This window comes from Cucumis sativus, chromosome 5 (genome assembly GCF_000004075.3).
Source record: "Cucumis sativus cultivar 9930 chromosome 5, Cucumber_9930_V3, whole genome shotgun sequence".
Classification (NCBI taxonomy): Eukaryota; Viridiplantae; Streptophyta; class Magnoliopsida; order Cucurbitales; family Cucurbitaceae; genus Cucumis; species Cucumis sativus.
The window spans coordinates 10,405,917-10,432,741 of NC_026659.2; the positions used below are offsets into that span (position 1 = coordinate 10,405,917).

General features: G+C 36.9%; 1 protein-coding gene across 2 annotated transcripts in view; it reads left to right on the forward strand.

Annotated features, from left to right (window-relative positions):
* Positions 1-3,589: 3,589 nt before the first annotated feature.
* LOC101221994 (ATP-dependent DNA helicase homolog RECG, chloroplastic) overlaps positions 3,590-26,825 on the forward strand; it is a 44,595-nt gene continuing 21,359 nt past the window's right edge. The window contains exons 1-5 of one of the 2 annotated variants that reach the window (XM_011661536.2): positions 3,590-3,883; positions 12,112-12,660; positions 12,784-12,896; positions 20,428-20,659; positions 21,305-21,468. In XM_011661536.2, the coding sequence (XP_011659838.1) occupies positions 3,698-3,883; positions 12,112-12,660; positions 12,784-12,896; positions 20,428-20,659; positions 21,305-21,468 (1,244 nt within the window). In that variant the 5' untranslated portion in view covers positions 3,590-3,697. The remainder of the gene's footprint in view (positions 3,884-12,111; positions 12,661-12,783; positions 12,897-20,427; positions 20,660-21,304; positions 21,469-26,825) is intronic. The other variant, XM_031886432.1, reaches the window with a different exon arrangement.

Consider the following 26,825-nt stretch of genomic DNA (forward strand, 5'->3'; position numbering starts at 1 on the left):
TTTGGTATGTTGCTTAAGTTTAAACTATTAAAGTTATTTAGTATTTTTAAAGTGTTCTGTAGCAAGTGTTAGGTGGTGTCATTCAGAAGAGACCGATATCGGTTGACTTCACACCGTCTCTCAAATTGAAAGTAAGTGATCTGGGAGGGAGTGTGGTAGTCATTGTAGCTAATAGTTGAAGCTATGACAAAAAGAATTTTTTGTGTATATGCTTGATTGACCAAAAGAAAAATCTTACTTTTACCTTGAAAATTTTCAAAGCCACTTTATATATACAAACATACAGTGCTCAATTATTTCAGCAGAATACTTAAATTGCTAGTTTGGCAGACAAGTTATTAACACTGTCTACTCCAAAAGTCATTGCAGATACATTAATTGTACAACTTTTCATACCAATGCAAGCTTTTCCCACCAATTGATTGTTTTTTGTCACATCCCATAAGGCTTTACTAAAGCAACCACACTTTCCTTTTGGATTTTCATAGCTAGAAAATAGAATTTCATAGATGATATGTCCTCCTTCACAAGACAACTCTAAGGTGTTTCCTTCATTCGTATTTTCACAAATAGTTTCTATAGTAATCATTTGAATTGACACTTTTTAAGGATTTCCTTCGATTTCTTCGAATAAAATTAATGTGTTCATGTCCTTTGAAAGAAATGATCTTGGAACGTAATACCATTTTTGAGAAGGATTCCCACAATTCCCAACACATTTGTTAGGATTGTATGCACCTCTGCAGTCACAATTTGCACTGCAGTTGTCATTGTTGGCAATAAAAGAAGGCCAAAATCGATCTATGCTTACCCCATTTACCCAAGCTTGGCCTTTTCCTATTCATTGCATGTCCAATGTTATTGAGTCAGTTCCTAAAGGAGTCTTGAAGCTATTTTTGTAACATGTCATTCGTCTTCCAATAGAATTTTTATGCAATGCTCAACATTTTGTTCTCTACAAGAACCTCAGGTTGTAAAGTTTTTTCATTTCTCCATTCAATCCAACCTTATAAGACTATAAACTTGAGGACAAATCAATCGTGGCATTTCCATCTCCAACTAAATGAATAGGACCTCCCTTAATTCATGTTGGCATTGTGTCATAAAATACACCGTAATTATTCAGTTTGACCGTGGCACTCAAAAGGGTTATTACGTTGTTTCTTGATTTTAGAATAATAGGTTTCTTAAACACAAAAATTTTCCTAATGTTCCTCTATTGTGACTCGACATACCTTTTATTTACAAAAGCGTGGGTGACCTTTTGTGTTCACTTGAAGAGTCGCATTCTGAGGGGAAGATGTTGCATTGGTTCCAACATTTATCATGTACCATAAGTAGTCGTTGACATCAATTGTAGTGCATTTTTTGTTCCAAAAGAGTGTGTGCCTTAAATTTACCAATTTCTTGTAGTGTGTTGCTCATGGGCTCCGGAGCCCAAGTCTATGTGAGTTTTGCATTCTTTCTTCACAAATATAGATGTTCTGGAATTAACCTTTGCAGTATTGTAAACCTCCTTGTTGCAACCATCAAGAATGCTCACAGACCAAGCTGGCAAAAAATATATTCCATATGCTTACAAACCTATGGTTGCATCATTGCTACCATCTGTGTTGCTTAAGAAGCAAAACCTCTCCCCTGTTGATGGGTTGGAGAACTTCATTAAAGTGACAGAACTACCATAATCTTGGTTCGAGCGAGTGCCATTTGTGAGGATCTTATCTTCCAATTTGATGGATGCATAGAGTTGTTTGAGATGCCCCAATTTGGGTTGATTTGAGTTCCCATATTCATCGAGTAGTTCATCATAATCATAAGGCGTAGTGATGAATAGGTCGCTTGATGTTCTTCCAAAGTTTGTGCCTCCATAGTACTTGTAATAATCATTAAATATGATGGTAGTGTGGTAGACATGTGTAGCGGAATAAAGATCGAATTTTACTCTAATTGCAACTAAACACTTTAGTGATTAACATGCATTACAACTCTAAAATGAAACAAAAATAGGGTTAATAGAAATCTCACATTTGATGCTATTCTATTATCGTAATCTCATCACGTATTTGAAAATAGGACTACCAATAGCATTGACCCGCTAGTCTCCGGGCTTAGAACTGAGTTGTGGGACTCGAACGGTGGAGAAAATAGTGAGAGAGATGGATTTAGGAGGATGAACTTGGCTTTGAGAACTTGTGGAGAGAAAATAAATTTTGGTTTGATTTTGCAATTCCAAATTAAAAAATCAATTTCAACAAAAAAAACAGAACTTTCATTTACAATCCATTCCTTTTATAAGAAAACTACATGCAAACATTATATGTAGTGAGCTTCCATTCTCCATACTTGACATATCACCAAATAGGTGTCTCACATGCATGAAGCCATTTGTTAACTACCTCCAATGTGTTTCCAAGGGTAATATGGTAGTTTGACATTTAAAAAAGTTAAAAGTCAACATTTTGAATTTTTACCATTTTATCCGTCTTGACTAACTTTGACCTCCCGAGTATAAATTCACATTCATTTTTTCAAAATTCAGATCACATTTGAATATAAAGTCGGTTAAAGTTTGAACTTTCAAAGTTAAAAGTCAACAATTCTGACTTTTTACAACTTTGACCTTTTCCATCAATTCTGATCTTCCAAATATGAATCCATATTCATATTTGTAATATTTAAATCACATTAAAATATGAAACTCTATCTTAAGTTATAAACGACGGTTCTATCAAATATATATGTCGGTTTCTCTCTCTTTACCTAATTCAAACAATTCAAATTATTCTATCATAATGTTCTAAGTTGATTTCTTATGAGCTAGCGAGGGAACCTAATGGACCTATAGATCATGGGCTCCAATGATTTGATATTAACTGGCTAAACTCTTTCTTAGTTCCAACTTGAAGTGCCACACATGTGAGTTTAATATTTATCATAGCCATACTTAACCTTAATTCTTACACGTGGACTACTAATTAAGCAAAAATAGAAAATTTTCCAGAAAAATCCTAACTCTTCTCGCCTGACTTCATCTCACGTTGAACATCAAAACACCTACTTATTCTTGATCGCCACTTTCTTCATTGTGTCGATTAACTTCCACGCGATCCCTCGAAATGCCTAACTCTTCAAAACTCATACTCTGTAAAAACAACTTCTTCAAAATCTTTCTAATCAATCTCTGATTTCAAAATGACCCTTCGATTCCAAACACGAATCTCACATGAAGATTAGTCCCGCAATATTCATAAATAATAAAAGATAAATCTATAATTTATAAAAAAACAATGGTGGCTAAATGAACTTTAAATTTTTGTTACATGGCATATAAATATTTTTAGGTTTGAATATATTTATGTAAATTATCCTCTATTTTTTCCTCATCCATACCAACTTCCTTTATTTTTTAAACATGATATTAAAATTTGCCATTTATCATTATTTGGCCTTTATTAAAATCATAACATTTTTAAAAACTTCTTTTCTGGGCGGTAAATTCTTTTGGAGTTTTCTTAACTTTGAAAATTTCCCAAAATAGAAAATTACGCATTTAACCTCTAACCTTGAAAGGTGTCGAACAGAGAAGTGTAGTTTTTGTATTGCGTATCGACCATCGAGAGAGCGTGCGAGAATGGTGTGGGTTAAAGGGTCGAACCCATGAGGCATTACCATTTCTTACTATGAACTGCTTGAAATTATGGCGAAATACCAAATTCAGACTAGTAGATTAGCGCATCATCTCTTCTGTCTCAGGTCCCATTATGTTCTCTCCATGCTACCAAAACTGTGCCTAAGAACAAAGCACAAATTTGCTGGTAATCTGTTTGAACTTGGTAAATATGCCACTGCAACCATCCCGATTCGACCGAAGTTGCTCATTAAGGTAATCTCTTTGAACTTTGTAGTATTTTGTCTATTGAAGGTGAAGTTGTTCTTTTGTTATGTTTCCAGTTTGCAGTTTTGATTCTTACTTCATCAAATTACCTTGTTGGTATGAACATTAAGTTTTCCTCTGTAGAAGGTTGCTTGGTCACAATCTTTTTTTTTTTTTTTATCAATGTCCAGTATATGATTATGAGATTTTGGAGAAAGATTTAACATTTTCGGCCTTTGGATATATGAAAAAACAATTTATCGTTTTTTGAAGGATACTCTGGTTATTTTCCCCTTTTGAAAAACATTTGAAGGAGAAGAATATTTAGAACAATTCCCTAGAATGAATACACTATCTAGAGGTAAAAACATATAACCCTATCAACGGTCTGTTTAGTAGTGAAATTTGAGGTTCTTTTGTTGCTGTCCAAACTAATAGGCCACAACTTTATTTTAAAAAAAATATAAAACTTGTTCCAAAATATTGCAACAAAGACCTTCAATGAAGATTTTTCATACCAAGTCCTCCATTTTTTGACAAAGAATATCAAGATGTGAGTGATAGAAGGGCAGATTCTTCTTTTTAATTTTATTCAATGTGTTGATGATGTACGGACATATTGATGTTCCTGGCCTTTCTTGTTTTTACTTGTATTATTACCTTCTCTGATTCTTTTGAAGTCTTTATGAGTAGCTTTGATTTTTTAATTTCTTGTATCTTTGGTGTCTAAGTTTTAATTTACCAACCAGCAACCTTTACAGTCAGTTTTATCCTAGTCTGACCAAGTTTGCTACTGCCATGGGCCATGTCTGTAGGACATTTTGGTTACATGTAGCACATTTTATAAACTTCAACCATCTAAGGGAGATATATGATCCTTGTCCGCAATAGGAGGAAAGCACCCATTTGCAATCCAAATCTTTTCATTACCAGCAAATGATCTGTAGCCCTTGAATCAACTATCCATGGTTTCTTTGACTATTCACTTGTTGATGCATTCATTAGAGCCCGACCAAGGTTGGGCTTGTCATTTGGAGGACGTCTTCTGCCATTGATGGTTGATGGGAACCTCTTCTTTAATGGAATTCGTAACTTAATTATTATTCAATCAATAGAAAAATAGTGACAATATAAATCTCTCTCCGTTTCCCTCTCTCTCAACGAAGAACAGAAAAGAATCTTCACTTCTAAGATCCTAACTGACTTTCCCTCCTACCCCCCTTCTAATTTATAAAAGAAAACGTAACAAACCCCCCTTATTACTAGGTCTTATCATGTGCTCTTCACGTGCGCGTGATGACGTTTTTTTCTCTTCTACTGTATTCCTGGAGTATAGGAGGTCTATCATGACACTCCTTCTCCAAATTCACCTTATCCTCAAGGTGGAAGTCTGGAAAACGCTGCTGAATATCCTCATACAACTCCCATGTAGCTTCGTGTCAAGGCAGCCCCTTCCAGCTTACATCCCAACTGCCCGTTTTATTCTTCAGATACCCGTACGCTTCCTCCGGTACAGTTTTCCACTCATAGTTCTCGGTCAACATAGGAATCTCATCCCTATTTTCCGTATGAGGGCCGATGACCTTTTTTAATTGGGAGACATGAAAAACATGATGGATAGCTGCACTTGCTGGCAAGTCTAGTTTACAAGCCACTGGTCCAATCCTGTCTAAAATTTTATAAGGTCTGAAAAACTTAGGCGATAGTTTTTCATTCTTTTTCTTCCTCACCGTAGTTTGCCTATAGGGTCTCACCTTTAATAGCACCAATTCCCCAACCTCATATTGGACCTCCCTTCTTCTCAAGTCAGCGTACTTCTTCATCTTATCCTGTGCCAGCCGTAAGTGTTCTTTCAAAACCCCCAGCACTACATCCCTCTCCTGCAGCTGCTCATGCAGTGACGAGTTTGGTGTGTCCCGTTCTCCATAATAGATCAGAGGAGGAGGTAATCTATCATACACAGCTTGAAAAGGAGAGATCCCCGAGGAACGGTTGTAGGTAGTGTTATACTAAAATTCTGCCCAATGTAACCATTTTGCCCATTCCTTTGGTTTCTCCCCACAAAAACAGCGCAAGTAACTCTCTACACCCTGATTTATCACTTCTGCTTGACCGCCAGTTTGAGGATGATATGCCGTACTATAGTTCAATCGTGTTCCCGCCTGTTTGAACAGCTCCCTCCAAAAATGACTCAAGAATACCTTTTCTCTGTCCGAAACTATGGATTTTGGAAACTCATGTAATCGAACGATTTCCTTAACAAAGATATCAGAGACAGTTTTAGTAGTATAAGGATGTTTAAGTGGCAGAAAATGTCCATACTTACTGAGGCGATCCACAACCACAAATATTACTTCCAATCCATTGGCTTTCAGCAGCCCTTCCACAAAATCCATGGAAATGTCTTCCCATACTCTATTAGGAACTTCTAGTGGCGTTAGCAACCCAGCTGGAGACAACGCTAATGCCTTGTTACGCTGACATATCAAACATTCCTCACAGTATTTCTTGACGTCTTGCTTCATTCCCTCCCAATATAGTTCTCCTGTCATTCTTTTATAAGTTTGCAAGAACCCTGAATACCCTCAAAATACCGAGTCATGATATGTATGTAAAATCACTGGAATTAGTTTGGAAGTCTTCGTAATCACTAAGCGACCTGATAGAACACTGATGTAGTGTTTCTATTTATTGATATTTGCAACAGAATTACAATCTCAAAGCAGTAAAAGAAAATATAAAGAACCCTAACCCCCTGCCCTTCCTCTCTTTCAAGGAATATTGCAGCCTTAATTCTTCACCCTTCTCCCTCCCAACAGACTCCTATTTATATTCCATACCCAACTCCTATTTATACTCTAACTAACTTTCTCTCTCCATAACAAACTCCTACTTATGCTCTATTATTTTATTATGGAGCATCTACTAACAATATTAAAACTAAGGCTATTCTCCTAGCACGTGCGGTTAACCTTCTTCTTTTTCCTTCTACTGTACTGGTGTATAATTGGGGGTCTATCACGACCTTTATACATCAACATATCTTGCTTCATTGAGTACTTACTGTTCGGGTGATGTAATATAGAATAAAGCTATGGTTAAACAGCTGTAGTTAGTTAGTAAAACAGTTTAAACAGTTAAACTGTTTAACAGTTAAGGCTGTTTCATAAACAGTTATTTCAACTAATTGTAACTACTTACAAATTCTCAATAAATACCCCTTATCTTAGCCATTATTGGCAGAGAATTCTTTTGAAAAATCAATCCAACTTTGAATTACATCAAATTGGTATCAGAGCAGCCCCGATTCTTGGGACGGAATGGCTGACCGAAGAGTTAACAACCCTGCCACGGGGGAAAACCGTGTGCAAGAAGCGGCGGAGGAAATCACCGTCCTCTCTCCAAAGACATCAACAGTTCGCTTGCTGGCTGTTGAAGAGTCTTTGGGAGATCTCCACAACAAATTTGATAGGTTGATGGAAAGTGTCGAACTGTTAAACCGAAGAGGAGAATTCCCACAGCCACCACCACGGAATGAAATTAACTTCCAAAACGACCAACGTTTTGGTGAAACAAGAGGCCGGCGAGCAAGGGGATACGTTAGAAACATGAACAATCCACGAGGACTTCAAAGGAGGAGACCCGGTTACGCTATACAGACACACAACAGCTTGACGAAGACTTTCAAGAAGATCAAGAAGCTTGGCAAGAAACCCAAGAAGATGATTCTTCAAGCGGGGATGAACAAGGAAACATGTGGAACTTCAATGATGAAGCACGAGCAGGAAGAAATAACCAAAGAATTGAGGCCAGAAGAGGAGAATACCACGATTATAAGATGAAGATTGACCTTCCCATGTATGATGGCAAACGAAACATAGAAGCATTCTTGGACTGGATAAAGAGTACTGAAAACTTCTTCAACTACATGGATACGCCTGAACGCAAGAAAGTCCACCTAGTAGCCTTAAAATTAAGGGCTGGTGCATCAGCTTGGTGGGATCAGTTAGAAATCAATAGACAAAGATGCGGGAAACAACCGGTTCGCTCATGGGAAAAGATGAAAAAATTATTGAAGGCAAGATTCTTACCACCAAACTACGAACAAACTTTATACAATCAGTACCAAAACTGCCGCCAAGGTGTCCGGACAGTAGCTGAGTACATTGAAGAATTCCACCGCCTGAGTGCAAGAACAAACCTAAGCGAAAATGAACAGCACCAGGTTGCAAGATTTGTGGGAGGCCTTCGATTCGACATCAAGGAAAAGGTCAGACTACAACCATTTCGTTTCCTGTCTGAAGCAATATCATTTGCAGAAACGGTAGAGGAGATGATTGCAATTCGATCCAAGAATCTAAATAGAAGATCAGCATGGGAAACAAATTCGACAAAAAGCAAAACAAACGACCAACCTTCAACCTCAACAAAAGCAAAAGGGAAAGAGATTGATAATCAAGAAGTAGCCGTTGAAAGAAAGAAAGAACAGACGTTCAAGCCTAGTGGTCAGAACAACTACTCCCGCCCGTCATTAGGAAAATGCTTCCGATGTGGCCAAACTGGCCACCTGTCCAACAACTGTCCGCAAAGAAGAACCATTGCAATAGCCGAAGAAGGAGGACAGACAAGTGAAGACAGTATAGAAGCAGAGGAAGAAACTGAACTGATTGAAGCAGATGATGGGGAAAGGGTCTCTTGTGTTATCCAACGGTTACTAATTACGCCCAAGGAAGAAAAGAACCTGCAACGCCACTGTCTTTTCAAGACAAGATGCACCATAAACGGAAGAGTATGTGATGTAATCATAGACAGCGGCAGCAGTGAAAACTTCGTAGCAAAGAAATTAGTAACAGTCTTGAATCTAAAGGCTGAAGCACATCCAAACCCTTACAAGATAGGTTGGGTGAGAAAAGGAGGAGAAGCCACGGTCAGCGAAATCTGTACAGTCCCTCTCTCCATTGGAAACGCCTACAAAGACCAAATTGTTTGTGATGTCATTGAGATGGATGTATGCCATCTCCTACTAGGAAGACCTTGGCAGTATGATACTCAATCATTACACAAAGGGAGAGAAAATACATATGAGTTTCAATGGATGGGAAGAAAGGTAGTCTTACTCCCTATAACGAAAAAGATTAACGAAGGATTTTCTTCAAAAGTTTATTCTTTTGAAATTGATTCTTTGAAGACGGCTTTAAATGAGATTGAAGGGAACGTCTCTTTTGGGTTTATGGCCGATGGAGAGATTCATCTTTTAGTGGCCATATTTGATTTTTTGTCTCGATTTTATCCCTTCGATCACAATATTTTTGTCCAAAATGTAGGAGGTTGGTTTGGTCATACTCCATTGCACCATATGGATTTCAACTTTCATGACAAACTCGGGACGAGTTTGATGCTAAGGGGGTGGAATGATGTAATATAGAATAAAGCTATGGTTAAACAGCTGTAGTTAGTTAGTAAAACAGTTTAAACAGTTAAACTGTTTAACAGTTAAGGCTGTTTCATAAACAGTTATTTCAACTAATTGTAACTACTTACAAATTCTCAATAAATACCCCTTATCTTAGCCATTATTGGCAGAGAATTCTTTTGAAAAATCAATCCAACTTTGAATTACATCATCGGGTCTGCTCCTTTTTCCTCTATCTCCCTCCTAATTTTCTGCAGCTTCTCATCATTATTCATCTCTTCTTTAATCATCGAAACATCAATTATATTTGGTGTTGTCAACTGATTCAACTGAACCAAAGGGGGAATTCTGGATAGTGCATCCGCTGCCTTATTCTCAAGGCCAGGCTTATACATGACTTCGAATGAGTACCCTAATAACTTAGATATCCATTTTTGATACTGTGGTTGTATCACTCTTTGTTCTAACAAAAACTTGAGTGATCGTTGGTCCATCTTCACCAAAAACCTTCTGACCAACAAATACGGACGCCACCTCTGTACCGCCATCACTACTGCCAACAACTCCCTCTCATAGACTGGTTTAGCTCTATCTCAAATTGCCAAAGTATAGCTTTAATAAGCAATAGGTTGTTTATTCTGCATTAACACGGCTCCCAATCCATATTCTGAAGCATCCATCTCTATCTCAAATGGTATACTAAAATCCGGTAAAGCCAAAATGGGAAGAGTCATCATAGCCTGCTGGAGTTTTATAAAAGCCTCATGAGCTTCTTCAGTCCACTTGAATCCCCCTATTTTCAACAACTGTGTCAGTGGGGCTGCAATTGTGCCATAATGTTGCACAAATTTTCGATAATAGCCAATCAACCCTAGGAACCCCCGTATCTCCCTCACATTCACCGGAGGAGGCCATGTCTTAATAGCCCTTATTTTCTCTGGGTCAACCTCCATTCCCTTCCCCGAAATAATATGCCCCAAGTATTCTACCTTTGATTTTGTAAAGCTGCATTTTTTCTTGTTCGCATACATCTCATTCTTCCTCAATACCTCCAAAACTATCTTCATGTGACTTAAATGAGTCACGAGGTCGCTGCTGTATATTAGGATGTCATCGAAAAATACCAAAACAAACTTTCGCAAATATGGCTTAGACACAGTATTCATCAGAGATTGAAACGTTGCCGAAGCATTAGTCAACCCAAAGGGCATCACTAGAAACTCATAATGGCCCTCATGAGTTCTAAATGCTGTTTTCTCCACATCTTCTGAACACATCCTAATTTGATGGTACCTTAATTATTATTCAATCAATAGAAAAATAGTGACAATATAAATCTCTCTCCATTTCCCTCTCTCTCAAGGAAGAACAGAAAAGAATCTTCACTTCTAAGATCCTAATTGATTTTCCCTCCTACCCCCTTCTAATTTATAAAAGAAAACGTAACTAACCCCCCTTATTACTAGGTCTTATCATGTGCTCTTCACGTGCGCATGGTGACGTTTTTTCCTCTTCTGCTGTACTGTTGGAGTATAGGAGGTCTATCAGTGGTCTACCCTGTAACTTCCAGCATTGTTCTTTCGTATGTCTAAGTTTCTTGCAATGTTCACTCACTGGGTTTCATTTCCCATTTTGCTTGTCATTATCAGAACCAGATAATTTCGCACTAAAAGCAACAAAATCAGTAGCAGATACACTCATTAAGTTCATAGCATTGAGTCTACCTTTCTCTAGATGCACCTTAGAACACACTTCCATAAGAGAAGGTATAGGCCTCTGTCCCAATGTACGACCTTGCACTACATCAAACTTGGAGTTCAAATCAGCTAGAAAATCATAAACACGATCAACTTTCTTAATCTTGGAATATTGGACTTCTCCACACGAACAATCCTAGATAATTTTACAACACAAACCCATCTCTTGCCTAATTAGGGACAATTTGTTAAAGTATGAAGTGACATCCATCGTCCCCTGTTTTCACTCAAGAGCCTGTTTACGCAGAGAGTAAAGACAAGAGACATTCTATCTTTTAAAATATAATTTCTGAACTGTATCCCAGATATTTCGAGTAGTCGCAGCATATGAAGCACGGACTGACATGCAAAAATCTGCACCCCCTTCTTTTATTATTTTTTTAATATGAGACAGTTGCAACCTACTTTAAGTTTATTATGAAATAATAATAAAGAGGCAGTCTCCTTTTCCAAAAAAAAAGAAGTAATATGAGACACACAATGAAATGCATAGATACGCCACAAACACGCATAGAAGATCCAAACCTTTTAAACCACCCTATTAAGCTTTTTAGTGAAAAACTAAACCTTGCATGACAACATTGGTCCACTTATGAGCAAGAACTAAATTGGGAACCATAATCAGTGGTTGCATGGACAGTTGATAGAAAGAAAAATTTCAGAGGTACAATAAAGCTGTGCATTTGGTTGAATTCTTAGCTCTGAATGGTTTATATTGCCTAAATACCTGTGTAGTTACTTTTTCTGCAACTCAAGTGAATTAGGGAGTTCTTTATTATCTATTGACTTTGGTTAATTATTATCCTCCCTTTTCTGGGACTTGAATTTTAGTATTACATTTTAATTTCCGTTGAAAATAAAACTTCTCTCTGTTTTTCCATATTTTTGACATCACCGAGTTTCATTTCTTTATTTGCTAAGAAAAGGATTCTGCCACACTCTATTTTATGCAACTTTTGGTTCAACTGTGTTTCATAGATGTTCAAGAGAAAAAAAAACTGTTTCATAGATATCACTAGTTGATATCTAGCTGTTCTTTGATATATTAGGATTTGGTTTGTGTATAGATATCAGATGTAATGGCTCATGATGATTGTATTGAGAATGGACAATACAACAATCGATCCAATTCAATTCCATCAGATCCAGACGAAGATTGTGATGTTTCTAAAGCATGTAAAAAATTTCCATCCATCAAGTTGGGAAGTTCTCCTCCAGTTGAATTATTTGATGGCTCGACATGCCATTCAGATATTGTGAGTTTTTTAGAAGCTAAAAGCGGCAAGAATTTTTTTCTGAATTCAACTTGTGAAGAGTGTGAACAAGATAGTCTGGATGGAACCTTGTCTTCTCTGTACCCTGTCCTTCCAGATGTAGAAAATTCTTCAGTTAGAGAAGAATATACTTTGCCCACTGGTTCATCCCTTCTGCCTATAAATATTGAGACTGGAACAATTTTGAGTAATCCAACAGTAGATGGAGATTCTTCAAAAAAGAAGTCAGAATCAGAAAATAAGGGAGTATCTGGAAGGTCATTTCTTGACCAATCAGTTGGTTGCATATCTGGCTTAAGTAAGAGGCACCAGCGCCAGCTTGAAGATAGTGGCTTTCACACGGCAAGTTTTTGTTGTTTCTATTATTTTTCTCTAATTTGAAGTATAGATGAATGAAGCCTCAAATACACATATATATAATCATTTAATTTGTGTTGGACTAATTCTTTTCCTTTCATTTTCTAGTTAGGCAAATTACTACATCATTTTCCTCGGACCTATGCCGATTTACGGAATCCTCAGGTTCATATTGATGATGGACAATACATAATATTTATAGGAAAAGTCTTGTCATCAAGGTGTCAGTCTCTTTCTCCCCTCTCTTCTAACCTTTTGCTTTTGTTATTTTCCTCCTTTTTTGTCAAAAGATGTATTAATCTCACTAAAAGCTTTTGGAGTGGGTGAATTGTTGTTTTTGTTTGGTTTGCTTCAGCTGCTTGGAAGTTGTTTGTTGATGTTTCCTTTGTTTTGGTTTCATTATTTTGTTAGTTCTCTTTGGTTCTCTGTTTTTTGATTGTGAGTTTTATTCTTTTCTTGTCTTGCTGTGTTCTTTAAGGTGTTAGTCTTTCCTATTGGCTTCTGTTTTGGCCTTTTTGGCTTCTGATTGTGACTTTTATTCTTTTCTTTTCTTGTCTTTAGATATGATGTTGTTGCCTATTAATCTTCCCCACTTGTATTATTTGTTGTATTTTTTTTTTTTGAAATAGGGACAATGTAAAATTCAAAGTACAAATAGAATTATACAATGAGAATAATAGAGAAGCCTAAAAAGAGGGGGAGAGGAAGGGATCAGGTGAGGCGCACCTGGACATCTCAACTAGGATGACACCTGCCAACATCATATCCAAAGAAAATCCGAAGACAATAAAATGTCCAAATACAGCCAAGTGCAAACACAGCCAAAATAGTGAAAAATAAAACTGAAGAAAAAAACAATACAAGAAATAAACCAAAAACAAAAAAGACTGATTTTCCATTAGATAAAACAATACGCTGAGCTGGGTAGTGTGAGCTTGTAACTCGAACGGGGGCATTAAGGTGGCTGGAGGTTGGTCCAGCCTACAGAGTAGATTATGGCCTGCCCATTCCATGTAGAGAGTTGGGCCTTGGGCTTCGAGCGAAGGCTTGGAGTTCATTGCCACTAGAGACGGAGGAAACCGCATGAGGCTGGTTTCACATTAGATAAAACAATACAGCAAATACAACAAATAATACAGTCATTTAATTGATGATTGGAATAATTCAAAGCATCAGAAGGATGCGGATGATACCCAAACAAAGGAGAACGGGAACATCAAAAAATACAAATGAAGAAAAGAGGAAAATGAGCAACCAACATAAAGGACAAAAACAAAGCAAGGGGGCCCCAATGACAAAAGCAGCAAGATCTCAATAAGATCAGTACTGATGAAATATTGCCATTATAACTAGATCCCATAGCCCCACATAAAAAACATTCAAAGGAGAGTCAAGAGAGCAAAGATAGTCTCAATTTTGTGAAGATAATAACATGTTGAGTCCTCTTTTGTACTAGTGCTTGTTCAAACTACTACTTCTCTTTGATGCAAGCTCCTATTAACATATTAATCGCCTTGAAACGGTCATTAGATATTTTGTTTGGGATGGGGTTGCTACAACCCTACTTCCCACCTTGTCAATTGGAAATTAACCTCTCTTCCAACTATTTACGGTGGCATCAGAATTGGTTCTCTTTGTCAAAAAAATAATGCTCTACTTATGCAATGGCTCTGGAGATTCTGTCAGGAAGAGAATGCCCTTTGGAGACGTATTATTGGGGCTATTTATGGTGTTGACGTTTATGCTTGGTCCTCAAAATCATTCTAAGAAGGAAAACCAGACTTTAGGCTGGCATTTTAAAAATAAAGAGCAGTCTTTTTCATTTACTGAGTTTGTTGTTGGCGTTCGGTAGGCTATTAGATTTTCAGTGGATAGTTGGTGTGACCCTCAATCCCTGCACAGATATTCCCTGGCATCTTCAATTTATTCGGAAAAATGTCTTGGAAATTTATGCGAGATATAAATAAATGTGGAATAAACTATGTTATATCTTAAACCCTCACTTCACATGATAGAGCCAAATAATTTATTCACCATAAAATAACAAATATTAAAGAGTAGGAGAAAAAGAAAGAAATATACTGATTTACCCCAAACTTGGAACTACGCTCAATCTTCTGCAATTGTAGGTTCTGCTATGATGGAGATTGCAGAGACACCCAAACTCACACTACAATTCTCTTTTACCAAATAGTCCAGGACGAATTATTTGCATCCAAGTACCATAACTCGGTAACTTGAAATAAACAATAAGAGAGGCCCTCGACCCAAGAAGAAACTCATTCTGCCCACAATTAAAATTACATGCTGGAATTTAAAGAACTTTGACCTTAAGTCTTCAATTTTCAGTCTATTACACATCTCTCCTCTTCTGGCAAGAAGTACCCTCACCCACCTTCTGCAATTTTCTTCTTCATATGTAAATTACATATAAGGGTGTGCTGCCGCCTTTAATTATCAATGATGGGTAGCCCATTAATTTGAAGAAATAAGTTGCCTGATTTTAATCTTCCACCGCCCATCCATTTCTACTTTCAAAAACCATAACCTTAATTTTAACCAATCAAAAGATAAAGATTTTACTCGGCTCCATCAAAAACCAATAGAATGTTTTCCTATGGGTTATAAAAAGATAATTTGAGTTTTGGAGTTTTGGCTCCAATTTCCCATAAAAAAGAATTGCTGGTGTGCTTTTAGTCAATCATGGAATTTGGGCCTTGGAAGAGATGTTTTGGATAGATAAATGGGTGATTTCGTGGCTCTCTTGGAGGTCTTAAATGCATGGACTCCTGTGGATGGTCATGATCGCCTTAACTGGAAGCTTGACTCCTCTGGAAAGTTTACTACCAAATCTACTTACACTCATGATAAGCTCCAAAGGAAATTTGCAAACACCATGCTTGGCCCATCCATGTGCTGCCTTTGCTTGAAAGCTGAGGAATCTCTTGATCACTTTTTTTTGCATCGTGATTTTGCTAAAAAGGGGTGGAACCTTCTGTTTAGACCTTTTGGGTTGGGCTGCTGCCTTCCAAACAAAGTGGATGACTGGCTGCCGGATGGTCTTGATTGTAATGCCTTTGGGGATAAAGGGAAAATTCTTTGGAGATGTGCTACTAGGTCTCTTTTGTGGTGCCTTTGGAAAGAAAGGAATAGTAGAGTTTTTGAAGATAAGTACGCTTCTTTTGATTCTTTTTGGATTGTTGTTCAAACACACAACCTCATGATGGTGCTGGTGCACTAACCATACCAATTTTTTTGTAATTAGTCTTTCAATGATTTTTGACAACTGGAAAGCTTTTCTTAACTAGTGCTTTGGGGAGGGGTTTTCTCAACCGCTTTCCCTTAAGATGTTCTCTTTTGCTTCTTCTTTGGTTTATCTATGATTTTGTTTCTTATCAAAAAGGTTAAAGTAATATTTTTTGGACAAATAGAAAAGGAGAGATAGTATCCCTTCTCTAACGGCCCAATAGGATGAGCAATTTGTATTTTTTATCAATGGTTCCTTGTAAAATTTTAAATTATAAGTCTTACCAAAATTCTTCATAGGCAACTCACCTTCCCCTCCAAAGTTAAATTTCTCGTGCTAACATTACTCGTGGAGGGAAAGGTAAAGGCGGGCAGCAAGTTTTGATGAATCCATATATTATAAACGTCATGCAACGTATTTTGAATTTTAATATCATATTTTTGTACAAATGAAAAAAGAAAGAAAAAGGTAAGTTCTCTCCTCTCTCCTCCTTCACCTCTCTCCTTGGTTTAGCCAAGCCTCTTCGAAGAGCCCCTCAACATGGAAATTGCCAGTTGCAAAGTTAATCAATCTCATTATTGTATTTGGAAAGAGAGAAGATTTTATCATTGAAGATGTGGAAGCTAACAAATCCATATCAATCTCCGAAGCTCAACTCCGATGGACTTTTCATACTAATTCTGATCTCCTCAATAAGCCAGTAGACCGTTTCTTCAAGAAAGATGGTGAAATTGACAAAGGGTGAATGAAGATCTTCAAGTTCCAAGCCAACTCGGGGTGGATCCTCAGCTGGACATTTGGCCTTATTCACGAGGTCACTCTACCCTTAGATTCTGCTCAAGAGTCAATATGTAAGGTTGGTCTTTCTTCTGTAGAATGTTGGAAAGGTATGTAGACATAATAGACAACTCCCGTTGGTTCTCGACCATTTCTATTAAAGCTCCCTTCCAACCTTTGGTGGAAAAACAAAGTTATTCTGCTACTGTTAAATCCAAAATCTCCTACCAATCAGTACCTAGATTTGGAAAAATGGAACCTCGCCTGACTCCCAATCATAAAGTTCATTCACAGGTCTCAGTTTGTCATCCACCTTCAATTAGAAAACAATGGTTAATTAAAAACCATGAGGTGGCTAAGCTTAACGTTGATAACCTTTGGATTATATCAAATTTCTTTTTGCTTATGATGATTGGAGATTGATCCGCAAATTTCTGAAATCAAAATTCCATTTCAGCATTGTTTTTAACCTTCTTTATGATGACAACGCCCTTATCAGTCTTGATCAAGGCTTCCTTAGTGACTTCATTGGTGCAGTAGGTAAATGGCAGGAATGGGGCAATTTCCACCTAAAATTTGAAAAATGGGACAGTGCAAAACATAGCAGGCCACTGGTGTTGAAAGGCTATGGAGGTTGGATTAAAGTGAAGAACCTTCCTCTTGATTTCTGGTGTAGAAGTATTTTTGAAGCAATTGGAGACCATTTTGGAGGACTCATAGAAATAGCCACTGAAACCCTCAATTTTACCAATTGTAGTGAAGCTCATAATAATGTCAAGAAAAACCAGTGTGGATTTGTTCCTTCAACGATCGAAATTTTAGACCTAAAGAGGGGAAACATATTTCTACATTTTGGAGATTTTGAGTTTCTAAACCCTGCTTTTTCCAGATAATCTTCCAGTGTACAAGACGTTTACAGTAATTCCATTGATCGACTAAGGGTAAGAGAAGCTTTGCTCGATGAGGGGTGTGATCTCTCCTCCTTCCCACCTGTACTTAATGTACCAAGATCAGTTTTTGCAACCTTACCAAAATATAGAAACCCTTTTCAATCTCTGGAACATTTTCCGGCCAGCACTCCGATGTCGAAGAAGATGAAAGGTTCAGTTATACAGGTGGCAACCAACTCCATTAGGCGGGATTCTGGACAGTTTCCACTTTTAATTAATGAAAGCCCTATTGGTCACAGCTGTATTAAAAAGAAACCGGGGCCCACAGATTTTAACCAACTTCCCATTAATTTGGCAGCTGTAAATCTGAGTAGTGAGAGAAAAAAGGGTAAATCTCCTTTAATTACTATTATGCAGAATTATGAGATTTCCTCAAAAGTAATTAAAGATTACAGCTTTTCCTCCAACCAATGGCAACTTCCTATTTTGGCCTCCACAAATCCTTCTCCTTCAGTTTCTGGTTTCTGCAACAAAACTAATCCTTCACAAGGTGACAAAGCTCTCCAAGTACATGCTTCGAAAATTCTGAAGCACTATTCTCGGAAGCATACATCTTTTAATAATTTATGGACTGCCTTACTGAAGTCTGAGTTGAATGGAGGTTGTGACATTAAATTACCATTTTCAGCCCCTTCTCGGAAGCATAAGTCAAAGCCTTCTATCTTTGCAAACAATCTTGACCTTTTGGAGGTTTGCAACTCCAGAATCCAGACTTCTAACTGTCTTTCCAGGTCAGTAAACTCAGGTTCTCCTGTCAAGCATTTCAAATATTCGAAACTCCCCATTTTTAACCCTAAAGTTAATTTGTTGCGAGGCTTCCCTTGTCGTGCCGACATTGACAAACTAACCTCCAAGACCTTGGAGTCTCCATTTAGAGTTAGTAGTGAGGGGTCCCTGGCGTTTCCAAATAGTTTTGATTTCAAGAATAATGAAGAAGTTGAAGGGGCTGATCACTCTTCTCTATTTGATGAAGCCAGTGTTGTTCCCATCAAAGTTCCCTCGGAATTGCCTAAGGATCTACTGCCCTTAGTCAATGATTGTGGCATTATTTTGGTGTAATGAAAATTTGATAACCTTCCTCTTCATCCAGGCTAATGAAGATAATTTCTCGATAGTAGAAAAATGCAAATTAGTTTTCTTTCGAGATCTGGTTTCAGCCACCTTTTGGTCCAATAATTGGGTACTTTGTAAGGTTTGAAGGCTGCAGATAAAGTGTTGGGATTCAAGTCTTTGAACATTTATTCAGAACTAGTTCTCTCATATTCAAGAAAGAGCAAAAGATTCTAATTGATGCAGTTAGCTTAAAAGTCTTAGCTTTTGGATGTTTTGTCTACATCATCATGATTTTCAGTGGAGGCAGAGATTTCTAGACAAAATTATTTGGGTTGGATGGTTTTGAAGCAACCAATTGCCTCTTCTTGGTTCTCCCTTCTCTTTGCAAATTGAAGCATGTGGTATTCAAATTTTCAGTCTGAAGTGGGCACTTTTCATCAAAGTGTTTATTTTTTTCTTTGTATTAAGATCCTTACTAGTGTCTCAACTCTTTGTTGCTTTGGTTCTTTCGTTGTTTCTATTTTGTGATAGTTTGTTGGTCGTTTTCCCATATGTTTTGTCTGGGATCATCTTTGTTTAGTTTGTTTGGTTGACTTTGTCTTTTTCTTATTTTGCTCTTAGTATATTACTCTGGTACTTTGAGCATTAGTAAAGAGGCTTGTCTCCATTTAAAAAAAAGTCATATTTTTGTACAAATAACTGAAATAGTTGGTATATTTCATTGACAAGTAGGTGACATTTCATTTTATTTCGAATACCTCTATTTCATAATTTTGTTTATTGTGAGATTTGCGAGCTGTTTTTTTTTTCCAATTCTTTCTTTTTTAGTTTTTGAAAACTGTTTTAAGTTTACCTAGTACTAACTACTGAAATCCTAAATTATTTGGAGACCTGACTACCTAGAGGATCCAGAGCAAGATTTAAGGTGCATCCATGAAATATATATTTCTTACATATGCCTTTCTTTTAGATAGAAAGGCCGGTGTTTGTGGCTTACAAGGGGTGCGTTGTGGGTTGGGATATTTGGGGTGAAAAGAACAAGAGAGTTTTTAGAGGTTTTTTTTTTTTGTTTTTTGATATCCGTGAGTGTCCTGGTCAGCTTACGCGCTCCTCGACTAGTTTCACGGGATAGCCCGCACGACTCTACAACATTTGAGCCACAATGGAGTGAACCTATTCTTAGTTAGTTATTGAGACTGTCGAGTTTTTTTGAGGTCATGAGAATGATCCTTCAGAGATTTGGTCCTTAGCGAGATTCCATGCTTCTCTTTGGGCCTTGGTTTTGAAATCTTTTTGTAATTATTTCCTTGGTAAGATTATGTTAAGTTGGAAGCCTTTCTTGTGGTTGGTTTGTTTTGGTGGGCTTGTTTTTTTGTATGTCCGTGTATTCTTTCATTCTTTCTCAATGAAAGTTGTCAATGGCCAATGGGTTTGGAAGTTAATTGTTGCAACACAGTTGTCTAAACTGGATGTCTTTCATTTTGATGTATTATTAGTCAGGTCTTGTATTCTAATTGTTTATGTCTATTGTTTGAGTTGAGGGTAGATGATCTTTGTAATGGTGGTCTTGTTTTTGATTTTATCTAGAGATGTGATGAGGGTGGAGGGTCAACCTAGTTTAGATGTCTGGGCGCACCTATTGATCTTATTTCCATTATCGCTTGTTGTACTTTGTACAATCTCCGTTTCAATTTTTTTTCATAAATAAAAATGTATTTCTTGCAGGGGAATCAGAGCTAGTTACTCCTTTTCATTTCTTGAGGTAGTTGTGTGCTGTGAAATTGCAGAAAGAGAATCACATTCTGGTTGTACAGTTGATGATAGTACTGGTGGAAAGAAGAAAATTTATTTGCACTTGAAGAAATTTTTTCGTGGTAATCGGTTTACGTTCAAGCCTTTTCTAAGTAGTCTTGGAGAGAAGCATAAAGAGGGAGAGGTTGTTTGTGTAAGTGGTAAGGTAAATTTCTAGAATCTCAAGTATAGTTTCTGTTGTTTGATTTTTATTATGGTTTAAGTATGTACCGTTTCATTGCCTGATAACTTAAATAACATACCTTTTAAAGATTTTTATTCCTTTTTCTAATCATTGAACATTTTTCCGTCTCATTATGTTTCTTTGCACTTAAAAACTTTTGCTGCCGCTTTCTTGTAACTCTCAATTTCGAATTCTGTAAAGCAATCCTCTCTTGTTTGTGGACATGCTGCAAAAGCAATCCTCTCTTTTTTTCTTTTTTGTATTTTCTCCCTTGTTTCCTTGATTTTTTTTTATCTACTCATCAATCTACGAAAAGTTTGTTTTCAATGTGCTTGTGTCCTACTTTTTAAGTAAATGATGTGTCGGAATGTTAGTACGTATCTGTGTCAATTGTTTATTTTTGTGCTTCTTAGCTTATGAGTTAGTAGTATCCTTTGTGCTAGACAAAGTACCAGTTACCACTATTGTAAATTAGCAAGGTCCAAAAATATAGAAGTTAAAACTACTACCTTTTGATGGATGATGGTAGATACTGCACTATGTTGCACTCTAAGAACTTTGTTTTTCTTTTTTTAAAACTTTATTTAGCCTTTCTTATGACGACTTGACACTTTGTTTTCCACTTAGGTAAGGACTATGCCATCTGAAGATCACTATGAGATGAGGGAATATAACATTGATGTTCTTCAAGACGAAAAGAATGTGCCACTTTATGCAAAGGAGAGGCCATATCCTATATATCCTTCTAAAAGGGGATCGAGTCCAACATTTCTTAGAGATATTATAGCCAGGTATGTACTGCATCGCCTTCCATTTTGTTCTTGTTTGTTTCATTTGTTCCAGCTATTTTCAGGGGTCAAATTCAATTGGTTGTTTATCTTTTTGGTTTTAGGTTGTATTTTTTCTCCTTGTTTATTTTTCTGTACTTTGAGCACTAGATTCATTTCATTAATTAAATGAGATAGTCTTGTTTCTGTTTCAAAAAGAAAAAGAAAAAAGGGTAAAGTATGGCTTTCTAGTTACCATTTTCTGAATGCAAAGACAAGAAGAAACCTTATTTCAGAAATGAAGGATGAGAATGGGGCGGTTACAAATTCCTTTCAAGATATAGAAAGACTTGTATTGGGTTTCTTTGAGAACCTTTACACAAAGATCCCAGGAGTCAGATTCATTCCCCCATTCAATGATTGGCCTTTTGTAACTCCAACTCAGAACACAACCCTCACCTCTCAGTTTACAGTGGAGGAAATTTATTTGGCAGTAAAAGCTCTTGGTAGAAACAAAGCCCCGAGCCCGGATGGTTTTTACAACGAAATTTCTTGTCAAACATTGGTCTAGCTTAAAGGACTCCTTTAAGCCTTTGATGGATGACTTTCATAGAAATGGATGGCTAAATGCTTGCGTTCAAGAGATTCATTTGTCTCGTTCAAAGAAAAGAGAATGCCTCAGTTATGAAGGACTTTCGCCCAATTAGTCTCACCACCTTATCTTATAAGGTAATTGCAAAAGTCCTAGCAGAAAGATTGAAATTAGTGATTGTATAACTCTCTTGTACTCTCTCTCTCCCCCCCATTTCTAGGCTTCTCTATTATTCTCATTGTATAACTCTCTTGTACTTTGAGTTTATTAATAATAAAGAAGCTTGTCTCCTTTTCAAAAAAAAGATTGAAATTAGTCATGGACTCCATCATCAGCCCCTTCCAAAGTGCTTTCATTGAAGGAAGGCAAATTCTTGATCCAAAAGGAAAAAGGGTTGGATTTTGAAACTTGATCTTGAGAAGGCTTTTGACTGAGCGGATTGTAGTGCCTTGGAATGTGAACGTGATTAGAGCGTTTTTGAACAGATTAGGTATATTCTATGACTTGTAGTGCCTTTAGGTGTGGATGTAATCAAACCGAACAATAAAACCTTTGTTATATACTTACAGCTTCATAGCAAGAAAGAAATAGACTTGCTCAAAGTCGATTAAATGATTTAGTCTTCATTAAATATAATAGATCACTGAAGCATTGATATAATATTCGGGACATCATTGACCCTATCTCTTTAAAAGAAATCGATGATAGTAATTAATGGTTGCTTGGAAGAATGGATGACGATTCAGAGGAGGATGATGCTCTTGTTTTCAACGACGATTCTTTACCATGGAGTGATGTTTCAAGAGCTGCTGGAGCAAAAGAACATGCCTAATAATCTAGAGCTGGTTCCCCAAGAACTAAGTTTAAGACTAAAGCTTTATGTTTCATCTTCATCTTCCACACAACTACCGCCCTAGCCCAGCCCCACACCAGTTAATTTGAATGACTCTGAGACGAACGAAGAAGATATAGATGGTTATAAGTCAATTGATGGAGAGAATGAAGATGACCTATTTAGTGAAGATGACTTCGATCTTTAGGATTTTAGAATTGTAGTTGTGATTGTTTTTGTGTCATTTCACTTAACTTTGTGTTAATGACTATTACTTTTTTCGAAAAGGAGACAAGCCTCTTAAATTATTATTAATAAAAGAGCCTTAAGCTCAAAGTATAAGAGTATTATACCTAAGAGCAAGAGAAAAGAGAAAATTCAGTCTACCTCTACAACAAAAGCTACAAAACAATTTCCAAATAGAAGAGACAAGCTAAACAAAATCATATCCAAAGAAATGTAATTACAAACCATGATGCAAAATCCTCTCATAAAGAACTAAATTTAACCTAAAAACTTTCAAGAAGATGCAACCGGCTGCCTTGAAATTGCCTAACCAAATTAATCCATAATCCAGAGGAAGCTCGAAGAAGTCTTCCACTATTCAGCAGCAGCGCGAAGGATTTACTTGCCACCCATATGATGGAAAATCCAAGAATGACTAAAGATGGTCTTACATTGAGGAAAATACATTAAACTGCTGAAGAATCAAGTTAGTTCACAATCAGCAACTATTGATTTTAAATGATCTAGTATTTCGCAAGATCGGGGACAAGAACGAGTAGCAGACGACGATTTTGCGGATTCTGGCTCTTCCTCGCATTGAAATAGGGCATTGAGATCGGTTTCTAGAGGCTAAAAACGTTTATGACTTTCAAGTTCGGTTGACCTATTCAAATGCTCCAATTTCTCACTACTAATGCTGAAAGGAGAGTCGAAAAAAGGCTCACCCTTCTCGTTGGATTGATTGAGAGGGGGTTTTGCTTGGAGAGCCCTTCATAAATTTTATCTTGGAGTTAGGCAAAGAGAACTCAGAGTACTTAAACTGGGTAGAGTTAGGATGATGAGAAAAAGACTAAGAAGAATGGGCTGGAGCTTGTATTTGGGTGCAACTGACTTCCAATAAATCAGGATTAGCCTCTACAAACAACTTGGAGCTGCTGGAAAAAGCTGATGAATGATGAATGAGTAGTGTTTTTAAAGGCTCAAGGTGCACTAAGGCACAATGGTCCTCTAGAGCCTAGGCGTAAGGCGCACAAAAAGACACGAGCTTTTTTCATAAGGTGCACTATATATAAAAAGAAAAAATATATATACACACACATGTATCTACAAAATTGAAAGGAGCAGACCAACAATGTATAAAATATAAGTATATAACCAAAGTGGAATTGAGACTTAACTCTAATGTATAAAATATTATAAAATTAGTTTTCTACCCAAAAAATGAAACACAACAGAAAACTACTCTTTGAAATGCATAAAATATTATAAAATGTATAAAATATTCTTTGAAGTAGAAGCAGGAAGGGAACGAAAGAGGTAGATGAAGACGTGCGGGAGAAAAAAAGTCGTTTCTTAACTTTCACGTAATAGGTTTTTTAAACCTATATAATAATATATTTTTTTTTATTAAAGCCCAACCCATTAGTTATAAAGAAGCCCACACTTAATGCGACTTGAACCTAGGCGTGCCTCAAGGAAGGCGCGTGCCTAAGCCGGGCTTTAGTAAAAATGCCTGCATCTTCACAAATAAGCACCATATGCGCGACTTGAGCCTAGACGCGCGCCTTAATGAGCCTTTTAAAACACTATAAATGAGAATGGGCAATATTTTTCTCAAGCAAAACAGGTACTTGATCATCTAAAATCTGGGCTTTTAAGTACTGTTTTGCCAAAATTTTCTTTGATTTCTTCTTCTTGATAAAATACTTCGGAAATAGCTTGAGGTAATGTGGAAAAGTAAACTAAATTGGTTTGTTCTAGGAGATGAAAATTCTGGCTTTTTTCACAGATTCGTTAATGCAAAAAAGAGGAAAAACCTAATCACAGAACTGGTGGATGAGCAAGGGGTGATAACGAAGTCTTTTTGCGACATTGAAAGGGTTATATTGGGGTTCTATGAAGGCCTGTATAAATTGGGCGACATTTTCTATGGTCAAATCAGTTTGGGTCTTTGATGGTTCATTTAGCGCCAATGTGCTCCAATTATTGAGGGGGCCTTATTTATCAAAAAAAAAACTTTTCTAATTTGGGTTAATTTGATAAAAGCGTATCTAGCTAAGATTTGGTTTGAACCTAACCAACACATCTTCTATGATAAAAAAGGGATTGGGTTGACATCGTAGAGATTTCTAAAAAAAACACAGCAGCTTGGTGTTCTTGAAATGCAAAATTCAAAGATTACTCCATAGAGGACATTTGCCTCAATTGGACCGCCTTCATCTGATGAGATTAAATGTAGTTTCCCTCGATTGCCAGTTCAGAATTAGTGCTTCTGTAGTTTGGATGGGCTTTGATATGTATTTCTGCCGTTATGTTTTTACTTTTCAGCCTTGCTTTTGTCTACCGTAGGTAGCTTCTATTGTTATTTTGGTTGTTACTTTGGTCTTTTCATGACCTTAGTATTGTTCTTGTTCTTTGTATTTTGGATATGATGAGGGTGCTATGGGGTGTCAACCTAGTTGAGATGTCTGGGTGCACCTACTGATCCTCTCTCTCTCTTCCCCATTTCTTGGCTTCCCTGTTATTCTCATTGTATAGCTCTCTTATACTTTGAGTTTATTAATAATAAAGAAGCTTGTTTTCTTTTAAAAAAAAATCTTGGAAAAGTTCTTTCTTTTCAAATTTCCTTGGGAGCCTTTTGATGAGGAAAAGAGGGAAGAAGAGGAGATTGGAGCTGAAGATGAAGGGTTGAAGAGAGGGGGCAGCAACTGTTGGTTTCTTTCGGAAAATAGTAGCTGAAATAATTCCAGATTTTAGCTTTTTGTTCATAGGATTGGAGGAAGGAGGATCACCAAAGTGAGGGCTGTTGGCTGGTTGAGGTGACTTTCCAGCTGTAAAAGAAGACAGCCATATTTTTCTCTTTCTTCATTAAAAGTGACTCTTCAACAACTTTTTTCTTGTTCCTTTCAAAACAAAATTTCTTAATCTCTCTCCTTCTTAAGTGTAGCTCTTCAAATCCAACCGAGGTCATGCTACTTTCTTTGGTATCCAAATTTAAAATCACTGTTGCTTAAGGGGAGGTAATCGGTGCCGGTGCCGACGAGGCTAAAAGTTGGTGACTTCACCGTTTCAAAGCTTCAAAAGGATTCCTTGTATATGAAGGAATTTTTTGGATTGATTTGAGATATTCCACTCCTCCGGGAAGAATGAATCATGAACAACTCCTTCATCCTTAAAAACCTTGTTTAATCTCTGCAAGTCAAATGAGTTTGAAAAATCCTCAAATGATAAGTGACCCTTGGTTAAAGGAGGAGGTTCAAGCTGTTTAAAATCACAAAAGTGTAAGAAAAACTTCCCTCGGTTAAAGTCTGTTATTTCTAATGTAGCTGGTACGAAACGACATTTGTTTCTTTTTACTTGAATCTTTGCTTCGAAAACATTTAGAAGGTTGATCATTTCAGAAGCGATATTTTCCAGACCTCCCAAATGATCTCCTATAACTTTGAACATTTGATTGCTCCAATAATCAAGAGGGACGTTTTTTTTTTAATCCATCCTCCATAGCCTTCAATTACTGATGGTTTGCTATGTTTACTTTTACTCCATTTCTCAAACTTTAAATGAAATAACCCATTATTTGCCATACCTCTTCTTTTCCAACAAACTCTTCTACAGATCCTTCAAACCAATTTAATCAAAGCATTCTTTACAAACAATGGATTAATGATTATTTTTGATTGAAAAAGATCCTCCAAGGTTTTTCTAATTTTCTTCCAATCTTCAAACGCAAAT